Genomic DNA, 25,905 nt, shown 5'->3' with positions numbered 1-25,905 from the left:
AAGGTATTTTGAATTTAGCAAAAATTCATTTCCAACAAAAGTATTTTATGGCTGGGTGACTGTGGCACACGTCTTTAATCCCAGCATTCGGGAGGCAGAGGCAGGTGGATATCTGTGAGTTTGAGTTCAGACTGGTCTACAGAGCAAGTTCCAGGGCACCCAGGGCTGTTACACAGAGAAACTCTGTATTGAAAAACAAAACAAACAAACAAAAAAGCATTTTATGAAAAGACAGTGTGAACTAATCTGGCAGAGCTCAGGTCAGAGCATAGTGAGATACTTTACCTGCAAGGAAAGTAGAACAGAAAAATAATGCTTTTGTTGTTGTCCAATATACTCAGAGAAATAAGTGTATTAAGTAGCATTCACAAAATCCATCCCCTCACTCTAACAGTTCTTATCATTTTGGTTTCTTTAGGTTTTTGTTGTTTTAAAAGAATACCACATGTATAACATTTGGTATTTCCTGTGCACTGTTTGCTTTTAGCACCACCTAGGCATATATCTTAGTTAGAAATAGTGCTATTATAACTTATTCCAAGTTTATTTGAATTATACACTTAGAAAATTTTTTTTTACATAATTTATCATACTTCAGCTTGTTTCTAGAGAAGTGTTTGAGAGGTTAGATTGATTCACATAATGTCTTTAAACTACTATGTAGTGTATTCTGTGTAAATAAACACTATACATTCTGAAGTGTAAATCTAAATCTTATCAATAAAAACCAAGAGTCAAAGATGGGGTAATAACTTGAAAGATCAGAGAAGCAGAGGAACAGCCACCAGTGACTTCTTACCTCTACGGATCCTCTGACCAAAAGGACCAAGATCCTGTCTCTGCCCGCCTTATCACTTCCTGTCTCTGCCTCCCAAGTTCTGGGATTAAAGGCATGAGCCACCACCACCCTGCTTCTGTGGTTAACTGGTGGCTAGCTCTGCCCTCTGGTCTCCAGGCAAGCTTTGTCAGAACACAAACAATATCACACAACAGTTCCTAGTAAATGTTGGCTATTTCTTGCTAGAATACTGTAGTGGATAGTGTGGTGTGTGTGTGTGTGTGTGTGTGTGTGTGTGTGTGTGTGTGTGTGTATATACGTGTATGCACCTGTGCATCAGCTTATAAAGATAGCTTCCAATGTGATCAGGAGACCTCTACAGGACTCTTTTCTCCTACTCCCAGATCCTTTCAGGAATCACAGGATAAAAACTACCATACTAAAAATAATATATTTTTATTTTTTATTTCATACTCTTAAAAATACACAGTGAAGTTCTCCCAAGGACATGTAATATAACTGATTCTGCAGTAGATTGAATGCAGAATCTATCATGCCAAATTTGGAAAAATGTAAAGTAAAATCACTCTAATATTTATTAAAATTTGCTTCTTGGCTGGAGAAGTGGCTCAGCCTTTCAAGACTAGGCTCACAAAAAACATTAACATTTGCTTCTTTTGGAAAATGCAATTTTTAAATTAAAGTATGTTATCTATAGTATGTATTTATCATTAGCTTTAATATATAAAATAGTTTTAACTTCCAGTACAATAAATATTGATGGACATAATCTAGATAAGCAGAATTTTTAAGAGTCTAAAGAACCTTTGAAATAAAATAGTTTTGACAAGTATTGCCCCCGGTCTCTGCATGAGAGAGGAAGGGTGAGGTCCCTTCTCTTCTCCCACCACTTGAGTTCCAGGGATCCAGCTCAAGTCACCAGGCTTGGTAACAAGTGCTTTGTCACACTGAACATAATTTTCAACATGCATGATTGATTGATTCATTTTTCCCATTGTTTTTTATTGCTCCTGTTTTGAGATAGCACTTCCCTATGTTGCCTAGGCTAGTCTTGGAATCCCTGAGCTTAAGCCATCCTCCTGCCTCAGCCTCCAAAATATACAAGACTACAAGCATGATGCGGCATCATTACACCTGATTTCCCATTCATTTCTAAGTTCAGGTCTCCGTGATGCACGGTTAGGACTAAAGTGTCCGTCCCATTTGACTGGTCTAGCTGTCTTTCCTCAGCACTTCTCTTTCATGATTAGTAGGACTTAAAATGGTCTGTTGCATGATATGGTAAATAATGCCACCTCTTTTCTTTAAAAATTGCTTAATTGAAGGCTTTTATTCTATAGAATTTTAAGAACAAACTCCCATTTTGTATAAAATTTTCAGTGAGTGTTTTATTGGAGTTGCATTGAATTATATAAATTTGTAGAGAACTGATGTTTTAGTTATATTGTATCTCTATCCATGAACATACTATGTCTCTTTTTATTCTGTCATCTGCTCATATTCTTTGATTTTATTTTGTCACTTTTTTCATAGAGGAGTTTTCTGTCTTTTAATTGGTTTTATTCTTAAATATCTTGTCACTTTTGTTGTGACATCTGGAATTTTTTCTATTGTACATTCTAACCAAAGATAGAAATTTGGGGCATATCAACAAAGCAGTCCTAAGAGTAGCTGACCTAGCTGGGCAGTGGTGGCGCTCACTCACCTTTAATCACAGCAGAGGCAGAGGCAGAGGCAGAGGCAGAGGCAGATGGATCTCTGAGTTGGAGGTTAGCCTGGTCTACAGAGTTAGTTCCAGGACAACTAGGGCAGTTACACAGAGATACTCTGTCTTGAAAAACAAAAACAAAACAAAACAAAAATGTAGCTGACCAGCACATGGATTAGAGCTCTGTGAAGATTAGAGTTGTAAAGGAGACACCATGACATACGTACCAGAGGGCTAAATAGACAGTCTCTTGTGTTGCCTATGATGTGGGGCTGTAAGAGGACAACAAAGTAGGCAGGAAGACTGTATGCCTATTACACATACTCACCTATGGCGACCCAGCAGCCCCATGTCTCAGCATTTCTTCAAGAGGTAAAAAATTATAGACCTATAAATATTTTTGTGAGAATATTTACTGAAGCCTTATTTGAACTGGAAACAACTCAATGTGCATCAACAGGAAAACAGAGAAATAAACTATGACATTTTCATTCAAAGGGATACCACTAAGCAATAGAAACAAATGAGTTGCAGATGCTGCCAAAAGCAAGAACATTCAAATGAAGTTCCCAGACAGGCAAAATGCAATGGTTGTGTGGAAATTATAATAGAGGTTCCCATGGGATGGTGGGAACTGATTAACAGGCATAGAAACTGTCCAGTGTTGAAATGCTTAAATCTGCATTGGGATGTTGTGTACATGGCTTAGGACATTTGTCAAAGCTCATCAAATAGTACATGTCGTTGAATGGTAATTTTGCCACAACTAAGAAAAGCAGAAACATGGGTGGTATTGGAATCCTGTTTTCTGGTCTTTAACTGAGAAACGCCATTGCTGTGATGGTTCTCTTGTGAAATGTTTCATTTTTTTATGTTGTAGACCAAAATCCAGGTTCCCTTTTCATAGTAATAGAGCATAAATGAGAGAAACAAAGCCAAAGGATTGTCAGTTTTTGCTATTTTTTAAATCTATTGAATCTTTCTTATCAGTACTGTAATGTGTGAGTTTCACTAACTTAACACTTGGTAACTATCTCCTTCATTTGTCTGAATGATCTTTAGGAGGCAGGGAGTACTTCCTTTGTTGGTAACTTCCTGTCAGCATAGTTCATTCAGACTTGTTGGTCCTAATGTGCACATGTAAGTGCTGGGGATGAGTGGCCAAGCAGACCAGGGAAGACCCCAGCACCCTGGAGCTAATGTAGGGAGAAATGAGCAATACAAATACCAGATATCTTTAGACAGCTGTTTGCTCTGGAGGAGGTGAGATGGGATGGCACAACAGAGCAGTTAAAGGTGCTGCTATACATGGTCTATTCCAGAGGCTTCCCTGTGTTATGGCTATAGTGACAGGGACATCAACTATGGGTATGTTCTAGCACTACTTCTAGGAGGAGGTCATTGTCACACCCCTCCTTGTTTGTGTAGTCATTAATTTCAAAGCTTTTCTATTTTTCAAAATGGCCTTTGTAGTGACTTTATGTATGTGGGGCAATTTGAACTCTGAACTTCTGGAATTTCCAGTCTAGTATGGGTTATTCACCCTTCCAGATGGAAACAACCCTGTGCAATCAATGTTGACTTTATCTTGCCATCCCTGCTGTATACAAACTTCAGAGGAGAGCTTAGTGCATGGAGATGCAGAGGTTGAATTTCTGTCGTTAGACAGTAGTTTTTTTTCCCCAAGAAGAGAGTATTTAAAATCTGGAGAGAGTTTGGAAACTTTTTCCCTTGGCCTTTGTCCCTGCCTTGCATCTGTGTGGTTAGTCTTGTTGAGACTCCCTAGCTGAAACTATTTTCTTTTCTCTGTATAAGAGAGCATGGTTGGCAAGGTCCTCGTGAATTACAAAGAAAAGAATCATGTTCAATCATAAATAAAAATGTGTTTTCCTAGTTAGTTTGTGATATTTTAAAATATCAGTTGTATTTGGAGGCATTTGGTTTAGCAAATAGAACAAATTTGTAGGTCTTTTTAGTGATCACTCACGTTGGACCATTCTGAAAGCTGACACACTGTATTTCATGTCACCCAGTCCTACTTCCAGCCACAGTCCATGTGAGTAGGTTGGACGGACACTGGTCTGAATCTTCCTGCTGTGTCAGCAACAGAAAACAGTGTTCCTCAAATGCCCACACCTCACACAGCCACCTAAGGCTAAGGCATACTTGGAGGTATGCGGTTTATAATCTACATCTCAGCAGTTAGGGTTTGGAGAAGCCCCTGCACTTGTCATTTTTGTCCTGGTGTCCTCTCTAGAGGCCAGTACACGGTGTTTCTGAAGTACAGGGCCAGGGCTTATGGGACTGTAATGAGTATCTTCAAGTATTTTTAGGACTGACAGAGACCCACCAGCTTTCAGTAGAATCATAGAAAATAAATGCTATTTTGGGGACCAGGAATTGAACACGTACAGAGTATACATGAAAGGACCAGAATCAGCACATTGAACACGTACAGAGTATACATGAAAAGACCAGGAATTGAACACGTACAGAGTATACATGAAAGGACCAGAATCAGCACAAGACACCCAAGACCAGTTCTCAGCACGGAGATGAATTTGCCCCAGAGGGAATAAGGGCAGGAAATAAGAGACAAAGACAGGAGATAGAGGACAAAGGAGAAGGGGAGAGGAATGAGGAGGAGGGGACATGGGACTGCATCCAGATAGAGAGGAGACCAGCACGGCCCATAGGCAAATGGCAGTTCATAAAGGGAAAAAGGGAAACCCCTTGTTAGGATGATTTGGTTTGTCTTGATTGGACATGTTAATTAGGGCAGCCAAAAGGGGACTTTTGATTGCTGGACTTCAATACTTCCATAGCTGGACCTTGGTGGTCAGCCTCAGGAGGAGGAAGTGGCCAAATAAGGGAAGAGACCTTGGAGGCTAGCCTTAGAATGTGATCTAACTGTTTAGACAGGCAGAGGGAACAGGGAAGGACAAAGCCCTCCAGAGCCATGTTTGCCATGTTCTGGCCACTAGAGCCCTTCAATACATACTGTGTTCTGCTTGGCAAAATACTTGTTTTGTGCTGTTGATCTTTTAAAAATTTAATTTTTCTTGGTTCAAGGGTGAACTTTATTTAATTTTTCAAACATAGACATAAGTTAATTTATTCTGAATTGGGTATTCTGTCAAAAATAATTAGCTTATGAATTTCCATTTACAATTTTCCCAATCTTTTATTGAGGCAGCTAACAGATATAAAAGTGTTTTATTTCTTTAAAAAAAAGAAAAGGCAACTATTATGAGGACAGGGATGCTATATTATTTTGTGGAATCTAAGAGGGTTGAATGTGTTTTACTCCAGGGCATATGAATGCTTTTCAGCAAAAAAACCCATTCATCCAGTGTGCCTCTAGTACAGATGGGGCAGGTGTGTATGTGTGTGTGTGTGTGTGTGTGTGTGTGTGTGTGTGTGTGTGTGTGTCAGTGTCAGAGACAGAGAGACAGAGACAGAGAGAGAAAGTACAAACCATGATTCAGAGTGTCTCCTACAGCAGCATGTTCAGAGTTGAAAACTGTGTCCATGCATTTTGGAGACAGGTGTCATTGCTTTGTGCTTTTAACTGACTGCTTCCGTTTTGTGAACTATCTTGCTTTTCAGCCTTCCCTGAACTCCTCTTCCACCTCTTTTCTCCTAAGTGAGGTAAGCCCTGGAAGCAGTTGTATGTGGAAATATGACCCAGGAATTAGGCAGAAGCAAAGAGGCTTGCTCTGTGTACTTTTCAGGTTGTTGATCCATTTGGTGGATATTAACTCAACGTGTCTTCCATGCCAGGGCAGCCTTGGGTTCAAAGAGTAAACAGCAGTTTCTGTGGACAAAGGAAGAGCCTAGGCAGCTGTAGGAGCTGCTCTCCCTGCTGTGGATGGAGACGGGCCTTCAGTTTACCCCAGGTGTGGGAACTTTTTCTCTTAAGGATGCTCCAGGGTGGAGGAGGACTTGAGTCAGTTGTCTGGGAGCATAGTGAGTCTAGTGAACATAGTGTGTCAGCAAGAGGATCTCATTGTAAATCTAAGTTAGACAATTCATTGGTTCTGTGGTTGTGGCTTAGTGAGCCCGCAGCACAGCCCAGGGTTCCTTTGTGTGGGTTTCCCACCTTTCACTGCAGAGAGATGCCTTACCACCCCTGCCTTCCTCCTGCTCCTTCCCTGGTGGCTCCTGAGAAAGCGAGCGAAGGTCGTTGCTGGGCCCGATGTACACTCGCTTCCAGTCTTCTTCCCTATGTTGCTAACTAGATTAAAACTCCAGAAAATGTATGATGTCTTAACTTCCTACAAGTGTATGTAGGAAAGACTTGTTGCTTCTCTCTCTCTCTTTCTCTTTCTCTCTCTCTCTCTCTCTCTCTCTCTCTCTCTCTCTCTCTCTCTCCACGGAGACCCGTCTGCCTCTGCCTCCCAAGTGCTGGGATTAAAGGCATGCAACACAACCACCCAGCCGCTTTTGTCTCTTTAAAGAGAGTGTGGAGGTATAGATAAGAGGGATTGGAATTTTGCTGATTGTCAAACACTGCTTGTATCTTGAGTATTGAAAACCACCTGCCCTGTCACAATTCATCTTTTTAACTGTCTGTTCCTAGGCCCCATTTATTGTTAAGCAGTGAGAATCATCATCATGTAGCTTAAATGCTTGCAATTCAAAAGTAGAATCAGTATCTAGAAAGCCTGTCAAGGACATACAAAGGAATGTAATTTGTGGCATTTAAGTAAGTATATAACTTAGCATGTGAGGAAGAAGACAGCGTGGTTAGATTCTCCCCACTGTGTGGGACTCCAAAGAACATGAATGTTGTGGGTGGAGTCTGGTCATTTTGTTCTGGTCACTCAGGTACCACAAATGGCAGGGCAGCAATGGGATAGTTTTCTAAAACTATGTAAGAGTAAAATTCCAGACAAAACAAAATATAAGAAAGAAAGAAAATTTAATCCTTTGATCCATACTGTTGTTCTGTTGGGGAAGTTAAAAAAACTATTATTACTGTGCATATGTGTTCATGATGTGTGTGGGGATGTGTTTGTGTGTGTGTGTGTGTGTGTGTGTGTGTGTGTGTGTGTGTGTGAGTGTACACGTGAAAGTCAGGGGACATTATGAAGTTTATTCTTTCCTCTACCTTTACATGGTTTTAGAGATGGAACTCAGATCTCCAGGCCTGTGTAGCAAGTTTCTTTACCTACCAAGTCATCTTGACAGCCCATTACTATTGACATATATTAAAACTGCATGTAGTAGTCATGTGTATATATAAACACTGTTAGAATTTAGGCTCAGGTGGTTACAAATAGACTTTTGTAGATGTGAATGTCTAGCAGGTTATTGGAAAGCCGAACAGGGGCTAGCAAGATGGCTTATTTGTGAAAGAGCTTACCATGCAAATGTGCGGACCTGAGTTTGAATCTCTGAGAACCACATTGAGTCATGTGAGATGGGTCTGGAATCCCAGTACTCCTATGTGGAAATGGGAGGCAGAGGCAGAAGAATTCTCCGAAGCTTGTGGGCCAGCTAGCTTGGCCTATGTAGAAGGAAAAAACCACAACCACCAATTCCAAGAGACTGTCTCAGAGAAGGTGGAAAGTGAACATGGAAACTGAAGGTTTTCTTCTGCTGTATAGCATGCATGAACACACACAAAGTCATACAGAACACAGCTCTGGGAGTCTTCTGGAGGTTGACTGTCAGGGTTGTGCTCTGAATTAATATGACAATTGAAATAGTTCCCACAAATTCAGAAAACATAATCCAGTGTATAGGAGTGTGGCATATGAATAGCATGGTCAAGATCCGAGGCTTTGATCCCTCCCAAAAGGAAAAGATGTTCTAGATGATAGGACCATTGTGGGAAATCTTCCTTGAAGAAAATTACAGAAACATAAGGCCTCTGGAGAGCATACCACACCAGAGGCCGCAGTGGCTTCATCTTCTGAACAGGCTAGTGGGGTGGGGCACTGAGCAAGGAGGCTGTATTCTGTTGCAGGGCCTTTTGCCTTCACCTGCACATGTTCCTCGCCTGCATTCCTGTGGTTGGATTAATTTGTGCTGTTTTAGGTCATTGTCTTTGTAAGCCTTGGAGGGAGACTCTGCTATGACTCCCTTCTTAAGGATATAAAAAGGGGTTTAAAGTATTCATAAAAACCATGGGCATTTTGTGTGTGTGTGTGTGTGTGTGTGTGTGTGTGTGTGTGTGTGTGTGTACAGTTTACCTAGTTAAAGTTGTTTGCGTAAGTAATTTGTATCTGCTGAATTGCTGTGGTATATACAATATAAATAAAAATTTTGATTCTTGGATAATTTGGAGGATATAATGTTGCTGCCATATACTAATTAATTGATTGAGACAAGGTTTCACTGTGTGGCCCTGGTTGACCTGAAACTCCCTATAGACAGGATTGTCCTTGGACTCAGAGATCTGCCTGCCTCTGCTTCCTCAGTACTGAGACAGGCACCACTACTCCTAGCTTATACATTGTTATGTATTATACATGAAATTTTGAGTTATTTCACGAAGTTAACCCTCTGTGTTAGTGAAGATTAGTATGGGGGAAAAGGTATTGACCTCTTACTGTGCAGTTTCAGAACTCAGTCCCCTCTCTTCCCTTCTCTCCCTTCCCCTTCCCAAACCTGCCTCCTCCCCTCCCCCCCCTTCTGCTCTCCCCCTCCCCTGTTCCCTCCCCTCCGTTCTGGTAGTGTCTCTAGGTTTATTAGCCTCCAGCTTTGGTGCTGGGTGTGTGTGTGATCTACCACAAGTTCATCTCTTTAAAAACTTTACAGTAGCATTTCCGTATCAAAAATACATAGAGATAATGCTGTCTAAAGCTTGGAGCATCTGCCCCACATAGCCTTTCTCCAAATCCTTGTTCCTATACCAACATATTTTTCATTAAACCACAGTGCTGAGAAGAATGGGTCTTCTCTGTCTCCATAGCATAAACGGCATTCATGATTGCTGCTTTAAAAGTCTTAAAGTGTTAACATATATCATAGCAGATCCATGATTCTTTGAATATACATGCTGGCCTTTCTACATAATATGAAACACTCATTTACCCACTTCTCTTAAGAAAGGAAATTTTAAAAAGAACATCAAACTTTTCCCATTTTTTTTTGAGATATTTATGTCTGCAAATCCAAGAAGAAGCCCAGAACTGAGTGGAATCAGGGTGTGGGCAGATAGAGGTGTGTGGCATGCACCAGCCTGTAGCCTCAGCTTTCTGTGTGCACATCTATAGGTCGTGGACATCTTACACATTCTTCAGTCTAAGACTGGCAAGGATAGACTACCTTCACCTAAGCATGAGTTGCTTTTCCATGAACATTTCAGTTTTGTTTCCTTTCAGAACAGCTGCTGCTTAAAAGATCTATTTATATGTCACTTTTCCCTCTCTAGTAGCACTTTGCGACTCGCCTCCCAAAGCAGACTGTGAAAGGACACAGAGCTTACTTAGCGGGCACTTGATGTAGTTGCTGCATTGTTTTCTAATGGCATTTATAGATTTATTCTGTTCCAGCTATGTGGCATCAACATACTTTAACAGAGGGTTTTTATTAAAGTCTTTAAGGGAACTGATTTGACAGGTGAAACACTGATTTACGTTTCTTTAGAGACTTTTATCTCCTTTATTGGTAGTAAATGCTTTATTCTGAGCATTTAATTTTATATGGTTTATATTTATTCTTATATTATTTATACATTCTAATTTACATTGAAATTATGGAATTATGTAACTGATTTGAGTCTTTTGGTTTTGGGATAAATAAGATTTTAAAAAAATCTAATCCTATTATTCTGCTCTTTTCTTTTAGCTCCAGTTATAAACCGGTTCACAAGGCGTGCCTCAGGTAAGTCTGACTGTCCTGTGGACTTCATTCACTAATGGTGACATTTTAAAGATGATAGTCGTATTGGACAAAACTATACAAAGAATAATTAATGGGGAACAATAACCTATTTGTTTATCTTTTCTCTAAGAAGAACCCAGTGTGATATAACCATATATTAGGAATTAATTGAAAATTAATTAAGCCACAAGTGGCTATGTTTAAGTCCCACTGCTGCCCAGGCTGGTGTAGACTTCATCTCACTCAGCACATTTCTTCTCGCCTTTGACAAAATGGCTACTTGGGTGATTTCTCACTCACCAGAAACAGCTGAGAAGCAGTGACATAAGAAACGTGGCAAAGGGGACCTAGAAACAGTGAGGAGGGAACATTTTAAACTATTATATGGAGCCCTTAGAGTGGGATAAGCTAGTTAACATCTTTAGTTGCTGTCTTAAATATTCCCTGGCACCCTCATGCGTGGCCAGAGGAGAGTTGTGTACCAAGTATCTAAATGATGATCACTGTGGACCCCGTGACCTGTGGGAAGAAGGGTATACTGTTAAAGGTGTTTCTATCTACACTAGTTTCAGTAAAAAGAGTTGGAATATAGAAATGGATCAGGGACTTTCTGGAGAATTCACTCTGTGGAGTATCTTCTCTGAGAGAGGACTAATGAGCATACTACATTTACTTTGGGAAGGTTACTCTTCCTCATAAGTACAGGTAGAATTATTTTACTCAAAAATAAAAAATAAATATCTTTGGAATCAGATATTAGAAATTAGTTCTTTATTTTATAAAATGGCCTAATTTCTGCTGTGTTGTAAAACTCAGAAAGCTTTAAGCCTGATTTTTTTAAATTTGCCAGTAGTTAGTGAAATAATTTACTCTTTACACAGTGACTGAGTCTGTACCGAGAGAACCTAGAGAAATGTGCTGCACTGGGCCATGGCTCCCATTCTCAGCTGTTGGTAATCTCAGTGCATATTTATTTTAAACAGTGAATGCAAATTGCAGGTTTTAATGCATTCTTGGAATAGGGTTGTGTTTATGTCTGCAAGGCATTGATCTTTATCCAGAGCAGAGCTGTGAAACATGACTTTCAGAAATGGTAGAAACCAGGAAGAAACAATTGGAATCAATGTTGGTGTGTCTTGTCTTTACACGTGAAGTTTATTCAGTAGAAATGGGTCTTGGAATCATCACCCTTTCTGCCCTATGCTGTATGAGTGATACATTTATTTATGAGTAAGTTCCATTCGTATTTTCATATGATTATTCATCAGTAATTGATGGCTTAGTATATAGATTAGTTTTCAAACACCGTTATTTTACCTCTCCTCCCCTGAATGTGTATCCATTGTATCTCATTAGGACCTGGCTGGAAATGTAGAGCTGATGGGATACTAGCAAAGAAATACATTTAAAATGTATTCATTTCCAGGATGACAGACAGTTGGAAATGCCAGTGATTCCAATCAGAAAAAAAAAGTCATTATAAAATAACAGTAAGCCAGCTGGGCAGTGGTGGCACATGCCTCTATTCCCAGCACTCAGGAGGCAGAAGCAGGTGGAGTTTGAGGCCAGCCTGATCTACAGGGAAATTTCTTGGACAGCCACACATACACAGAGAAACCCTGTCTCAAAACAAAACAAAACAAAAACAAAAAACAAAAACAATAACAGCAACAACAACAAAAAAATCAACAAGCCTAAAAGGTGTAAAACCATCATAATGTATGCTGAAAAACATTATAAGAATGACTCTTAATGTTGATTGCAAGAACAAGAGATACTCTATGGAGTGCCCTGGCCAGTCTGTTACTGTGCATCTCATATAAATTTTCAGTCTTTTGGCTGAGAGAAATAAAATTATATGTCTTAGGAAAACAACAGTGTTGTATATAGGAGAATAAGGATATATTTAATCATTTACACCTCTATATTTTGCCTTCTTATAATCCTTATGAAAGTTTTGTGTACATAGTTTCTGGCCCAAAACCATAGGATCAGTCTTGGGTACTCTGGAGGGAAAATCTGCAGGTCTGCTCGTTTAAAGGCAGTTTAGTGGGGGAGCCATCCTTCAACTCCTTATAAAGTGACATTTTTTGAAAAAAAAGATTGCTTGTCAAAAATATAGAAAATTGTGTGTAATTACTGAGATTGCCTGAGGAGTCTTTTTGGTCGAATTTAATTTCAGTCATACTTTCCTTTTAGAATTAAACTGTAAAACTCTAAGAACTAGAGTCCATGGGAAAGACAGTCAGTCAGATAAAATCATCTAGAAGTCTTTGAGTTTGTTTCTCATAAAGATTCTCAGCTCAAAAAAAGAAAAAAAAAAAAAAAAGAAACCCGTATTAGTTACAGAACAGGATAGAAACACTGTGTGTTTAACAGTGTGGGTGAGGCTGGGTGCTTGGTCACTGCTGGTTCCGTGAAAACAGTGAGATGTAATAAATAGTTCTCATAGTCTCAGTTCCTTAAGCACTTGAGTTTGGAGCTTTTAGTATTTATACTGCATCTATTAAAAATAATTTTCAGACTTGAATAATATAAATAAAATATTCTTCCTTTTGTGCTTTATTGCTAGGGTTCATGAGGATGAGAAGAATATTTATGATAATCTATAGCAGGCACATTATTTAGGCTCATGCTTTTCTCTTACATTAACATCTTTGTGTACTAGTGTGTGTGTGTGTGTGTGTGTGTGTGTGTGTGTGTGTGTGTGTGTCTGAATGTATGCCGTGTGTGGCGTGCCCTCAGCGGGCTTCCGAGCCTTGGAACTGGAGTTATAGAAGGTTGTAAACCACAAAGTGGGTGCTGGGAACGGAATGCTGATCCTCTAGAAGAGGATCAGTGCTGTTAACTGCTGAGCCATCCCTCTAGCCCCCATTTTGTGTTTTTAATAGCTCACTTTCTGATAAGTTCTTGGGTCATCTTCATATATTTCTAGTACTTACCGATGTCTTAGTTGGGTTTCTACTGCTGTGAAGAGACACCATGACCACGGCAACTCTTGTAAAGGGAACATTGAAGTGGAGCTGGCTGACAGTCTCAGAGGTCCAGTCTGCTATCATCATGGCAGGAAGCATGGCGGCAGGCAGGCAGACATGGTGCTGGAGCTGAGAGTGCTACGTCTTGCAGGCAACAGGAAGTCACCTAGCTGTCACACTGAGGGAAGCTTGAGAAAAAGAGACCTCAGAGCTCCCACAATGACACACTTCCTCCAACAAGCCACACCTCCCCTTTGGGGGCCATTTTCTTTCAAACCACCACACCCTCAAATCTGCAGTTATTGGTTGGATAAGTAAAGGGGCCAGGTTTAGTCAATATTGCTAAACAGATTTCCTGTGGTTTTAAGTCCTTAGTTTTCAGAAGCCAGTTCACTACTTAATGCAGGGTGAAGGCTGTGGCAATGTCACTGATGGAATGAGGGAGACACTGTTAGAAAAGAGAGGCTGGCCTTGTAGGCTGGTGGGGTAAGTTCTATCAGACATGGAGGGGGTTGTCATTTGTCTGCTGACATGCAGCTACAATACACGTTTGATATCTTCTTGCATTGCCTCATTAAACCTATTTTAAAAACAGCACTTTATAATCCTGTTATTAAAAGATAAGGCTGGCTTTTGGTTCTTTCTTTGCGTTTGTAAACCCTTCTTTAATAATACAGAGAAATGTTTTTCTGTCTTCTGCTTTCCTTTCTTCCTCTTCCTTCCTCCCTCTTTCCTTCTCCCCTACCCCTCTTCCTCACTGGGAGGCTAACAGTAATATTCAAGTTTGTCCTAAGGGTTAAGTGGTTTCAATAAAACCCACAGCAGAATGTCTACTCTCTCCAAAATACTTGTGTTATGCAAGACACTGAGGCCATGGGCCAGGTAATATTTATTAAGGAATGGGATCTATAAGGTACACTCACAACACAGAACAACAAAGTTGTTTATCCAGCTGTCACCATCCTGCCGTTCTGCCCACGGGCAATGGGGACCAAACTGCAAGCCTCTCTGCAACTTGCTCCTGCTCCAACTACCCAAGAACACAAGACAGCAAGTGACCCCTGCCCACATAACGTGTCACATATCCTAGAGAAGACCATGCCCATAAAGCAAAACACACACACACACACACACACACACACACACACACACACACCACAAAACAAACAAACAAAAAAACCACTAAACAAAACAAAACAAACAAAAAAAAAATGCTCCGTCCAATTGGTCATTGGGCCAAATGGCGGAATTCCCACAACACTCATGTTGAACGGTCTTTTGCAAAGAATGCTTAAATTGAACCAACAAAACCCTCAAGAGGCTTTGTGCCTTAGCCCATCAGAGAAGAGTGTTAGCCTTGGAGTCCTAACCCTGGCATCAGTCTTTAATCAAAGTATCTCTTATTGTTTGCACATTACAGGTTTCTAATAGGTACTAGTGTTTTCCGGGTAGTTTTATTTCTGAGGTGGGAGAGTGGAATCCAGCCAGTGCTGAGATAGTGCCTTGCATTGTGAGGACAGGTCTTTCTTGTTTTTTTCTAATCACAAGATTTTATTTAGAAAAATATCGTATTTATAGAAAATTTCAAAGAATGGTTGAACACATTTACCCAGCTTCCTTGATTGTTAATTCATTATTTTTGACACATTTGCACACTCTCCCTTCTTTATACACCCCCACACATATGCACACGTTTTTTTTAGTTTTTGAGATGAAGGTCTCTGTGTAGCCCAAGCTAGCTTTGAATTCATGATTTTCCTTCTTTTCTCAGGCTCCTGAGTGCCAGCATACCCAATCACGTTTTTTATTTTTTATTGACTCTTTCAGGAATTCTAAATACTTGAGTGTCTATCTCATAAGATCTTCACATAGTGTATTACTCCTGGGATTCATGGCGTGTAAACTCGGTATACTATATACTATAGTTGTTAGAGTCAGACTTTTTCTGTTGTCCTACTGAGGGCTCCCTCCCACCCCATTGAACACTTTTGTGTCTTTGTTTTTCTTCTCTTTCATAAACTAGCTTCCAGGAATTTTTAAAATTTGCTTTTATGAAGTTTTGAAGGTTGTTCCTGACCCATTATTAGCTGCTGAGGGCTCTTCAGTGGCACAGACTCTGCAGCTGTGGGTCAGCATGCCCCACTGATGCCCGGGGAGTCTTTGCACTGGTACTTGGCATTGCTTTCAAGGTCTGCAACAGAGCAGTCTGTGTGAAAAAGCACTTGTTTCTTGTAAGAGAATTGCGAGAGCATGTGTGAACACACACACATACACACACACACACACACACACACACACACACCTAAATAATGATAATTCATTCTTTAATGTTTTACCATGAGTGTTGAATTGTGTAATACAGTTTTTAAAAAGATAAAATTTCATGACTTTTTTAAAATTATAATTAAGAAAAATTCAGAGCTGAAATTAAAGTTTTTAAGTCTCACATAGTCCATGTGTAAAATAATGACATTAAAAGTTCCTGTAAAGTCAGCTCAAATGGGAAAAATTGGGGGGAAAAGCAAAATTCTTGAGAAAGTAGTGAAGTAGCAGAAGTTCTCATCTTTTTTTTTTTGAGCTGAGGATCGAACCCTGAGCCTCGCGCTTGCTAGGCAAACACTCTACCACTGAGCTAAATCCCCAACCCAGAACTTATCTTGAATTGGGAACTTAGATTTTGCTTTTTATTGGAACTATTTTATAGCCTGGTGTTCATTTGTGTCTCAGTGGTGAGAGCTTTTAACCCCTGGTCATTATTTTCCCCAAAGACTGTTCTCACATTGTGAGTACACTCTGCTGAGATGGTGGCAGCAAGGTTTATCTTTTGGCCTTGAAGTAAAGTCTGTTCTTAAAACATTTGATGCTAGCTGAGCAGTGGTGGTGCTGCTCGCCTTTAATCCCAGCACTTAGGAGGCAGAGGCAGGCAAATCTCTGGGAGTTCAAGGCCAGCCTGATCTGCAGAGCGAGCTCCAGGACAGGCACCAAAACTACACAGAGAAACCCTGTCTTGAAAAACAAAACAAAAAGAAAAATGTTTTTTTCTTTTTTGAGGCTGATCATCACCTGCACTCCACAGTGCATGCTGAGAAAACCCTGCTTCATTAATTAGTTCACTAATTTATTCTGCAAATATTTACTAAGAGTCTCCTGTGTCCTAGGTATACTGCTAAGGATGCAGGAATAAGATACAGTCCATATGAAATTCACAGTCCAGCAGGGAAACTGGCCATGTCTCATATTATGACAGATATCATAGCATCTGCATAGTGAAAGGAGAAAACATTGTGCTGTTAGGACATGGCTCATAGGAAGATTGCCACTTGAGCTGGTCATAAAGCTTGTGATAATATGCATTTGACAAAAAAAATAGTGATATTTGTGCTCTATCAGTAATAGCTGTTTTTTATTTAGTATCATTTTAAAAGTCCATCTTCAGAGTCCTTAGTAGTAGCCTTTCTAAGACTCAGTTTCTCCAGGTATGTCATAGTTAGAGTTTTATTGCTGTGAAGAGACACTATGACCACAGCAACTCTTATGAAGGAAAACATTGGAGCTGACTTAAAATTCAGAGGTTTATTTAGTCTGTTATCATCAAGGCAGGAAACATGGCAGCATGCAGGCAGACATGGTGCTACAGGAGCCGAGAGTTCTACATCTTGATCCACAGGCAGCAGAAGCAGACTGTGGCACACTGGGAGTTGCTTGAGCATATGAAAGCTCAAAGCCCACCTCCATAGTGACACACATCCTTCAACAAGGCCACACCTCCTAATAGTGCCACTCCCTATGGGCCAAGCATTCAAATACATGGAGGCCATAACCTATTCAAACTACCATATTCTACTCCCTGGCTCCCATAGGCTTGTAGGTATAACATAATGCATGCATTTAGCCCGACTTCAAAAATCCCCATAGTCTATTAGAAGTTCAAAGTCTCTTCTGAGATTCATGCAAAATCTCTCTCTCTCTCTTTCTCTGTCTCTGCCTCTGCTTCTGCCCCTCTCTCCCTCCTCCTCCGCCCCCTCTCTTAGTTTTTGAATAAGGGTTTCAACAGCTCTAGTTATCCTGGAACTCACTTTGTATAAAAGGCCAGCCTCAAACTCACAGAGATCCATCTGCCTCCTGAGTGCTAGGATTAAAGGCATGCACTACCACCACCTTCACCAGCTGCCCAGTGAGTTTCATGCAATCTCTTAACTGTTACCACCTACAGTCAAAATAAAAAAAAAAGATCACACACTTCTAACATATAATGGCACAGGATATATATTGTTTTTCCAAAATGTAGGGAAGGAAGCATAGTGTGGAAACACTGGACCAAAGCAAGACTGAAAATCAGCTGGACAAACTCTGCATCTCCATGTCTGAGGTCCAAATGTTCTTCAGGTCTCCAACTTCTTTCAGCGTTGTTGACTGCAACACACTTCTTTCTCTTGGGCTGGCTCCACTCCCTGTTAGCAGCTTTCCTCAGCAGGTATCCCACAGCTCCGGCATCTCTAACATGTTGGGTTCTCCAAGGCAATCCAGCTTCACACAATGGCCTCTGTGGGCCTCTGTGTAGGGACACTCTGGCCACACATGTGGCCTTAGCAGCTTTCTTTAGTCTCAGAGGGAGATTCTGTAACCCCTTTTTGCTATCCTTGACTCTAAAGCCAGAATTATGTGGCCAAAGCTGCCAAGTTCTGCTGCTTGCTGGGGCTGAAATGTGGTCCCATTGTTCAATTATGTCTGTTTTTGGTGATTTCCTTCTGTTCTGGAACTTGCTCTATAGAGCAGAGCTGGCCTTGAACTCAGAGATCCACCTGCCTCTGTCTTCTGAGTGCTGGGATTAAAGGCATGTGCCATCACACCCAGCACTAAGCTTTTCTTTAGTTTGTTTTAACCAGTTGGAACCTTAGCTGGGTAGGGTATTGCCCTGATGTCACTACTCCCTTTATTCCATTTGACATCAGGCTTTTCTTTAATTTCTTTATTTATCTCCTTGAACACAGGATTTAGCTACATATTACTTCCTGGTGCCCCCTTTTCTTTTCTCAATCTGTACATTTTGTATTTTTCCATGCTCAGCTTGCTCCTTTTCATTATGAATCTTTCTAACAGTGAACTCTAATAACCACATGACAGACTCAATACTAGGCTGTTTTGAGATTTCCTTTACAAATGCAATTTATCCAAAACTCTTCACTTTAGCCTCAGGCAAATGTTTCGGACAAGGGCAAAAAGCAGCCACATTTTTAGCCAAAGTATCACAAGACTGGTCTCTAGGCCACATACTAAAATTCTCTGAAACCTCTTGAGCTGGGCTCCCACAGTTCAAATCGCCCTTAGCACCCCTGTCTTCCATGTTCCTACTATTATGGTTGATTAAGTAGTACTTAAAGCATTCCACTGCATTAAGCATTTTCTAACCCAAGGTCCCAAGGTCCACATTCCTCCAGAAAAATGCATAATCAGGCCTATCACAACAGTACCTCAGTTCCCAGTTCCAATTTCTGTCTTAGTTAAGATTTTATTACTATGGCGAGACACCATGGCCCCAGCAATGGTTTTAAAGAAAAATATTTAATTGGGGTTGGCTTACATTTTTGTAGATTTTGTCCATTATTATCATGGCAGGACATAGTGGCATGCAGGTAGACATAGTGTTAGAGAAGCTGAGAGTTCTCCATTTTGATCTGCAGGCAGCAGGAGGCTCTGTACCACACTGAACATAGCTTGAGCATATGAGACCTCAAAGCACATCTCCATAGTAATGCACATCCTCCAACAAGACCACATCCACTCCAACAAGGCTACACCTCTAATAATGCCACACCCATGGGCCAAGTATTCAAACACACACATAAACTAATAATGTTCCTCTTAGAAGAGTTTTATAATAATTATGCAGTATATATGAAAACATGGGACTCAGGATTTTTCCCAGTTTTGCTTTGGTTTTATAGTACCAGCCTGCTGTCTACATGTGTCCTGAGACAAGGCTTTCAGGAGCCTGGGCTGGATGTCCAGATGAGTCAAAGCTGCTCAGTGAAGAGGTGGATGGGAACCTGACACAAAAGGTGGGGTTGAAATCCAGAAGCAGACAGTTCCAGCAGGGCAACAAAATGAAACCCGAACTCTCACACTGGGCAAGGGAGGTGGAGTGGAGCCCAGAGAGGTTTGATGAGCAGGTGTCCAGGCCGTTCCTTAGGTGAGAGAAGTCACTGGGGATCCTAGAACAATCTCATCCTCTGGTTACTGTGCTAGGCCCAGAGAATAGTATTAAATATGTTCTTCCCTGTGTTTGCGCACAAATAAAGCCATGTGGGTAGAGTGGGTGCTGCCTGTCTCATCTCTGGCTTGCCTGTTTACCAGACCCTGGCAGCCCTGATTGACTAAGAGTTCCTTAAGAATGTTCCCTGCACATCTTTCTGTGAAATGGGACTTGGACCCCAGTGGCATCTAGTTCCTTTTTAGTAATTCTAGGAACACTGACAGACTTTCTCAAGGATATTGAGGGACTTAGTTGCATTTCTTCCAGAGTTGTTTGAACCTCTGGAGCAGGAAGCAAGGACGGTGACGGTAATACGGCAGGATCGTTAGTCCTGTGGAGGGGAGCAGGATGAAGAGGGTTCTTCCCATGTCCTCAGACCCTTTATGTCAATGCTTGTGCCAGGAGATGCTAAGAGCCTTGGAGGTGGCCTGGCAAGTATGTAGCCCATGGAACCCCAGCACATCCTGGTGACTAGGACGTGGCCCTGGAGCTGACCAGAACAACTCCAGGAGACAGTGGCTCTCCAAAACGTGAGTAGAGAAAACATACCCATAGACTCAGCACAGCTATTCCTAATATTATCAGGGTTTAGATTCTGCTGCACAAACAGAACCTTTTTTTCCCGTTTCTTTGTTTTGTTTTCCTAATGCATTGTAGACCAGTGCTTCTGTAAAATATGGAATTTCTATAGAAATACCAATTGCTATAGTAGTTTCTAAATACTCTCATTTTTTTTTTTTTGGTCTTTATCTTATTATAAATTGCCATGGATTAGGTGGCATGGCCTTGGTATGACCTACAGGAGATGTGAAAGTTCTCATAGAAAGCTTTCATAAAGGAAAATTACAAATTTAATCAAAGAATTCATATTCAGAAACCAAACATATTATTTTACCAGAGTGGCATTTTGTCAACATGTCTTACCCCAGGAATGAGTGGAGCCCTTTGTTGTAGGTGGCACATGGCACATGTAGGTTGTGATACACATGCTGTCACTTGTGCATGGAACATGTGCCTTTTCTTGTTGGAGGTATATCACAGGCTTCTCTTGGTTAGCTTTGCTACAGTGTACCCGTGCACACATTTCCTAGCCCTAGCATGTGGACGCTGTGATGCTGTCACTGTCACATGTCATTGGTACTGTAATTTAATTATTTTTGGCCAATCACCACTTTCTAATACATGAGGTTCCTCCCTCATTAGTGAACAGAGAAAAAATGTACTTCTGGATGAGGTCGAAATAAAGAAACTGTCAGATTTGTCTCTGAGGGTCCATGATTGGCTAGCTTGTGTGATACACTGGATTCAGTCTCCCCCAGCTCCGCAGAGAGTGTGAACTGTAAGGGAATGAGGGTGTGGAGGGTGTGAGTGAAAGTGAGGCCTGAGATTTCGGAGGCAGAGTGTGCTGGGAAAGAATGAGCATGTCATATAGTTAAGGGTCAAGGAGTCCATGTAGAGTTACATGAAGGTTTATTGGAATTAAGGAAGCCCAACACAGATTGAGGATTGACTCTTTTTTGGTTTTTTGAGACAGAGTTTCTCTGTGTAACAATCCTGGCTGTCCTGGAACTCCCTTTGTAGACCTGTCTGGCCTTGAAATCACAGAGATCTGCCTGCCTCTGCCTCCGAAGTGCTGTGATTAAAGGCGTGTGTCACCACCACCCAGCTGAGAGTTGCTTCTTAAACAGTCTTTAGTGATGATGATAAAGATGGAGTTGCTCAGGAGGTGTTCCTGAATGATGTGAATCTTGGAGGAGGATGGCAGTGTAGGGAATTCTGAGAGCCCCACTGCAGCATATAAGGAGTGGCACTTTCTAAGAAAAGTAATGTTCTTGGTCAGAAATGTTTTATAAAATATAGACTCCAGTTCACTGTGGGAAAGGGTTAGAAAGGAGGGTAGGAGTGGACAGGAAGAGCCCACAGGCCAGCAGTGCTACGGAGCACTCAACATTGTTGGTGACTAAGCAGTAAGTACTCTGCATTCTTGAAGAAGTTGCAGGCAAAGGGGAAGCCCAAGGAGTGGGGAGATGAGTTTGGTTAAAAAAGAAAAAGAAAAAAGATAGTTGTGGTCGGGTGGTGGTGGTGGCGCACGCCTTCAATCCCAGCACTCGGGAGGCAGAGGCAGGCAGATCTCTGTGAGTTTGAGGCCAGCCTGGTCTACAGCATGAGTTCTAGGACAGCCAGAGCTATACAGAGAAACCCTATCTTAAAAAAAAAAAAAAAAGAAAAGGTTTGAAGAAGCCTCATTGTTTGGATGACCAAGGGTAACAGAATTGAGGGCATGGTTCGACTGATGGGGTGTGGGATAGAACTGAATGTCTGTATGTCTGTAAATGCTTGTTTAAACTGAACTTAAGGCTAGGTTTAACCTCCCGATATTTAACTGCAGAGGGCAGTAGGAAGTGAAGAGGTCCTAAGTGGGCAATTTTTTCCACTTACTGATCATTCAGTGAGAACTTACAGTGTGTAGCTGTAGGCTCAGCCCAAAGAAGACACTGATGAAGGTCTTAGATGCATCAGTTATTCTATGTGATCTGGACAAATTGCTTAAGCCGTCTCCTGTAAAGCTTGCTTATTGTGATGATTCATGAAGAGAATGCTTAGAAAGCTCTCAGCATAATCCCTGCGTTGTACCAAGGGCTAAGTGTACATTTATTAGTTTAATGTATCAAAATTTAATAGAACAGAATGTCCTAATGTTCATTCTGTTTTTTTTTTCCTTCTGTATCTTACTGATCTTAATTTTAATTAGTTGAAGTACATACGTACATAATTTTTGGGTACCACTTAGCACTATCCCAAATTTGGATTGACTTATCATTGTGATAGCATGTTTGGAGGATTTCTTTAGCTAAGAGCAGAAAAGCAACTTCTCTCCCCTAAATTATCAGCTGGATATATAGACTATTATTTTGAAAACAGAGATTGTCTTTTAAATTTCAGCCTGCTATTTTGACTTGTATATAAATGCTGCCACACTACCTCCCCTATCCAATTTATCCAGCTGCTTCTTTTGAGCCAGTACCTAGAGAAGACATGATAGTGTCCTTGGGTTCTGAGTCTCTGAGCTCAGTGAGCTGTTTCATTCTAGTTTACAATTTGATCAAGCTTTTTGATATTTAAAATATTAATGCTTCAGTTAAAAAACAAAAGGTATTCAGGCTTCTTTCCTTTATTAGTTAAGAATCAGATTTTTGCTGCGTTCAGTTGTTCACACCTATAGTTCCAGCACTCGAGAAGCAGAGTTATGTAGATCACTGCAAGTTATAGGCCATCCTGCTCTACATACAGGCCAGCTAGGGCCACAAAGTGTGACTCTGCCTCAGAGTAGAAGACATAACCCAAAACATCCCCAACCCCTCTCCAAATCCCTGTTTCCACTTTCCTTCCTTTTCCGTGTATTTTTTTCTTTAGTTAGGAGTTCTTCAAAACAGAAAATGTTGATTTTATTATCTTACAGATGCCGTCATAACAAGAATGCTAAAAATTTAAGACAGAAATGAATGGTGTATTGTTTTCATAATGATGAAAAGAGAGCACTTTACTTAAGAGACTTACTAACCATCACCAGAAAAGATGACAGTGATCTCCTTAGATGTTTTTAAAATATTTAAAGACTTAAATATTTTGTCATGTCTTTTCTTTCTAAGTAGACATAGGTAGTTTAGCATATTCCTCGCATGACCCTACATGGTAGTGAGGCATGGACCTTGAGTGCTGCAGGGCGCTTCGAGCCAGGAGGTTATTTTCTGACAGCCCTGACCAGGTGCAGTGTGGGGTCTAAGCAGGTTGTCAGAGCAGCTGAGCAAAGGGGAGCTTTTGTCTACCATGCCTGCTCTGTGGCTTTCTAATGTAAACTGTTGCCTTCAATTGCATTTCTATTTAGTATTTGTATTTTAGATTTTGTGAATCTATTGACTACATCATTTTTGTTTTTTAAATGGCACATTTAATACAAGGGGGATCTATTTAGTGTATTTTCAAACAAAACAAACCAGAATAAGAAGAGACTTAAAATCTAGAATTACATATTACTGATTAAAACATGGATATTATCTCTTACAATTCAGAATTAGATGAAATTAAAAATGTTTCCTTTAGTTAAGTGGTTGCTTCAGAGAGGGTTCCTGATATTCTGTTGTGCAGTTGGAGGATGTAGCTGATGGGGTCAAAGTATGTGTCAGAATGTGGGTAGAGACTACTCTGAGATAGCTCATTAGTCACAAATGTATTCACCAATTTTCAGTTCCCAGTCTTTTTTCATCTGTCATTTTGTAAAAGAGTAAAATTCTCTAGTGAGGATAAGGACTATTTGATGGAGGATCGGTTAGGCCAGTTTTGAACTTTAGTGGGTAATGTGAGAAAGGCCCATGCTGCTGCTGTGATGAAATGGTTCAGACCGAGTGTGTGCCACCAGCTGTTCTTTTTTTTCCTTTTGGTTTTTTGAGACAGGGTTTCTCTGTGTAGCTTTGCACCTTTCCTGGAACTTGCTTTGGAGACCAGGCTGGCCTCAAACTCACAGAGATCCGCCTGGCTCTGCCTCCCGAGTGCTCGGATTAAAGGCGTGTGCCACCACCCCCCAGCCCACCAGCTGTTCTTAATATCCCTTCCTCAACAGTAGCTAAGGAGAGTCATTGGCAGTTCTTTCAGGAGGATTTTTAGACCATCTTTATTTAATAGACGTAGAAATTGAAGCACAAAGAGTGATTCAGTTCCCAAGGTTATGCCTAAGGGTCATACTCTTTTTATTTTCAATATGATTGAAATATTGAATCAAAATAGTTTCAGATATTTTACTAAACAGGAGTAGGAAAGTTAGAATTATAAAAACGTTGCATACTTCATCGTCAAATCATGCAGGTATTTGTGAATGTTCTGCAAGAAGCAAGTCAAACCACTTCTAGCTTTTCTTTTTTGAGACAGGCCTCAAGGATGACCTTCAACTTCAGATCTTCCTGCCTTTGCCTTCTGAGTGTGAACTCTGGTGTCTCACTATCATCTCCAGGTTTATGCAGTGCTGGATGCCTAGCCTTGTTCTGCCCTTCCAGCTACTGTTCTGTTGTGGTTTTTCATCCTGAATTTTATTCGTATGCTGAATTCCGACAAGTTAAAAGCAGTTGTTGAATAATTTCTAATGCCAAGCATTGTCTTTTCTATACAGGTTCTTCTAGGTGAGGCAGTTAAATTAGTGTTATTATTAACATGGCTATAGGTATTTCTACTATTTTAAAGACATTCTTTGAATTTTATCCTATTCATCACTAAATTTTCTGTGCTCTGAATTATAAGAGTTTACATATTTATGTTTTTAGTTCTTAATAAGTGATTCAGATTAATTTCAATCTAAATTTAACTGTTACCCATTTTCCTTTACAGTTAGAAATCTGAACATACCACATTACCATTCAAATTATTGAAAATGTATTATGATGTTGAAATTATGATATTGATTATCTCTACATACATAGCCTTATCTATATTTCTAGAAATTACTTGTTTGCATTTTATTCAGATTTATTATTACTCTTTATTTTTCCCTGAAGAAAGCAAATAAAGCTTTATTATCTGGAAAATTCAATTTAATTTATATACATCCTCTTTTTGTTTGTCTTTAAGATAGGGTTTCACTGAGTCTGGCTGGCTTTGAACTCACAGAGCTCCACTTGGCTCCTCCTCCTGAGTGACAGAATTAAAGACATGCAGTCTTCAAATTCTGCAAACCCAAGCAGTAAATTAGTGGTGTAGGTAATACCCAAGGATGACATTAAAAACTGAATGTGTTATGCTTGGTTGGTTTGCGTCATTGCAATTATTAAGTATTCCTTTGTAATGTGGATCCTATAAAAAATGAATCAACCTACTTCCATCTGTGTAATACAGAAACTGATGTGATAGGCCTTCCTCTTTTAAAAATTTTTTTTCGTTTATTTTTTATACCAACCAGTTTCCCTTCCCTCCTCTCCTCCCATTACCTCTACCCACTTCCCTTCTATGCCCCTATCCTCCCCATCTACTCCTCCTCTGGCTCCATTCAGAAAGGGGAGGGCTTCCCATGGGAGTCAACAAAGCATGGTATATCAAGTTGAGACAGGACCAAGCTCCTCCCCCTGGGCTCAAGGCTGGGCGAGGCACCCCAGCATGGGGAATAGGTTCCAAAGAGCCAACTCAAGAACCAGGAACAGGTCCTGATCCCACTGCTAGGAGCCCCACAAACAAACCAAGCTATACAACTGTCATACACATGCAGAGGGCCCAGGTCCCATGCAGGCTCCCTAGCTGTTGGTCCAGAGTCAGTGAGCTCTCATGAGCTCAGGGCAGCTGGATTTGACTTATT

The 25,905-nt window shown here is 40.6% G+C and overlaps 1 protein-coding gene across 1 annotated transcript in view; it reads left to right on the top strand.

Annotated features, from left to right (window-relative positions):
• The window catches only part of Prkar2b (protein kinase cAMP-dependent type II regulatory subunit beta), a 106,339-nt gene that overhangs the window by 10,964 nt on the left and 69,470 nt on the right, over nt 1-25,905 (top strand). Inside the window, exon 2 of the mRNA XM_036206599.1 lies at nt 10,308-10,343. Within this exon, the coding sequence (XP_036062492.1) occupies nt 10,308-10,343 (36 nt within the window). The remainder of the gene's footprint in view (nt 1-10,307; nt 10,344-25,905) is intronic.

This window comes from Onychomys torridus, chromosome 14 (assembly GCF_903995425.1).
Source record: "Onychomys torridus chromosome 14, mOncTor1.1, whole genome shotgun sequence".
Classification (NCBI taxonomy): Eukaryota; Metazoa; Chordata; class Mammalia; order Rodentia; family Cricetidae; genus Onychomys; species Onychomys torridus.
The sequence above is the reverse complement of the archived record's forward strand: the minus strand, read 5'-3'. Positions and strand labels throughout refer to the sequence as shown.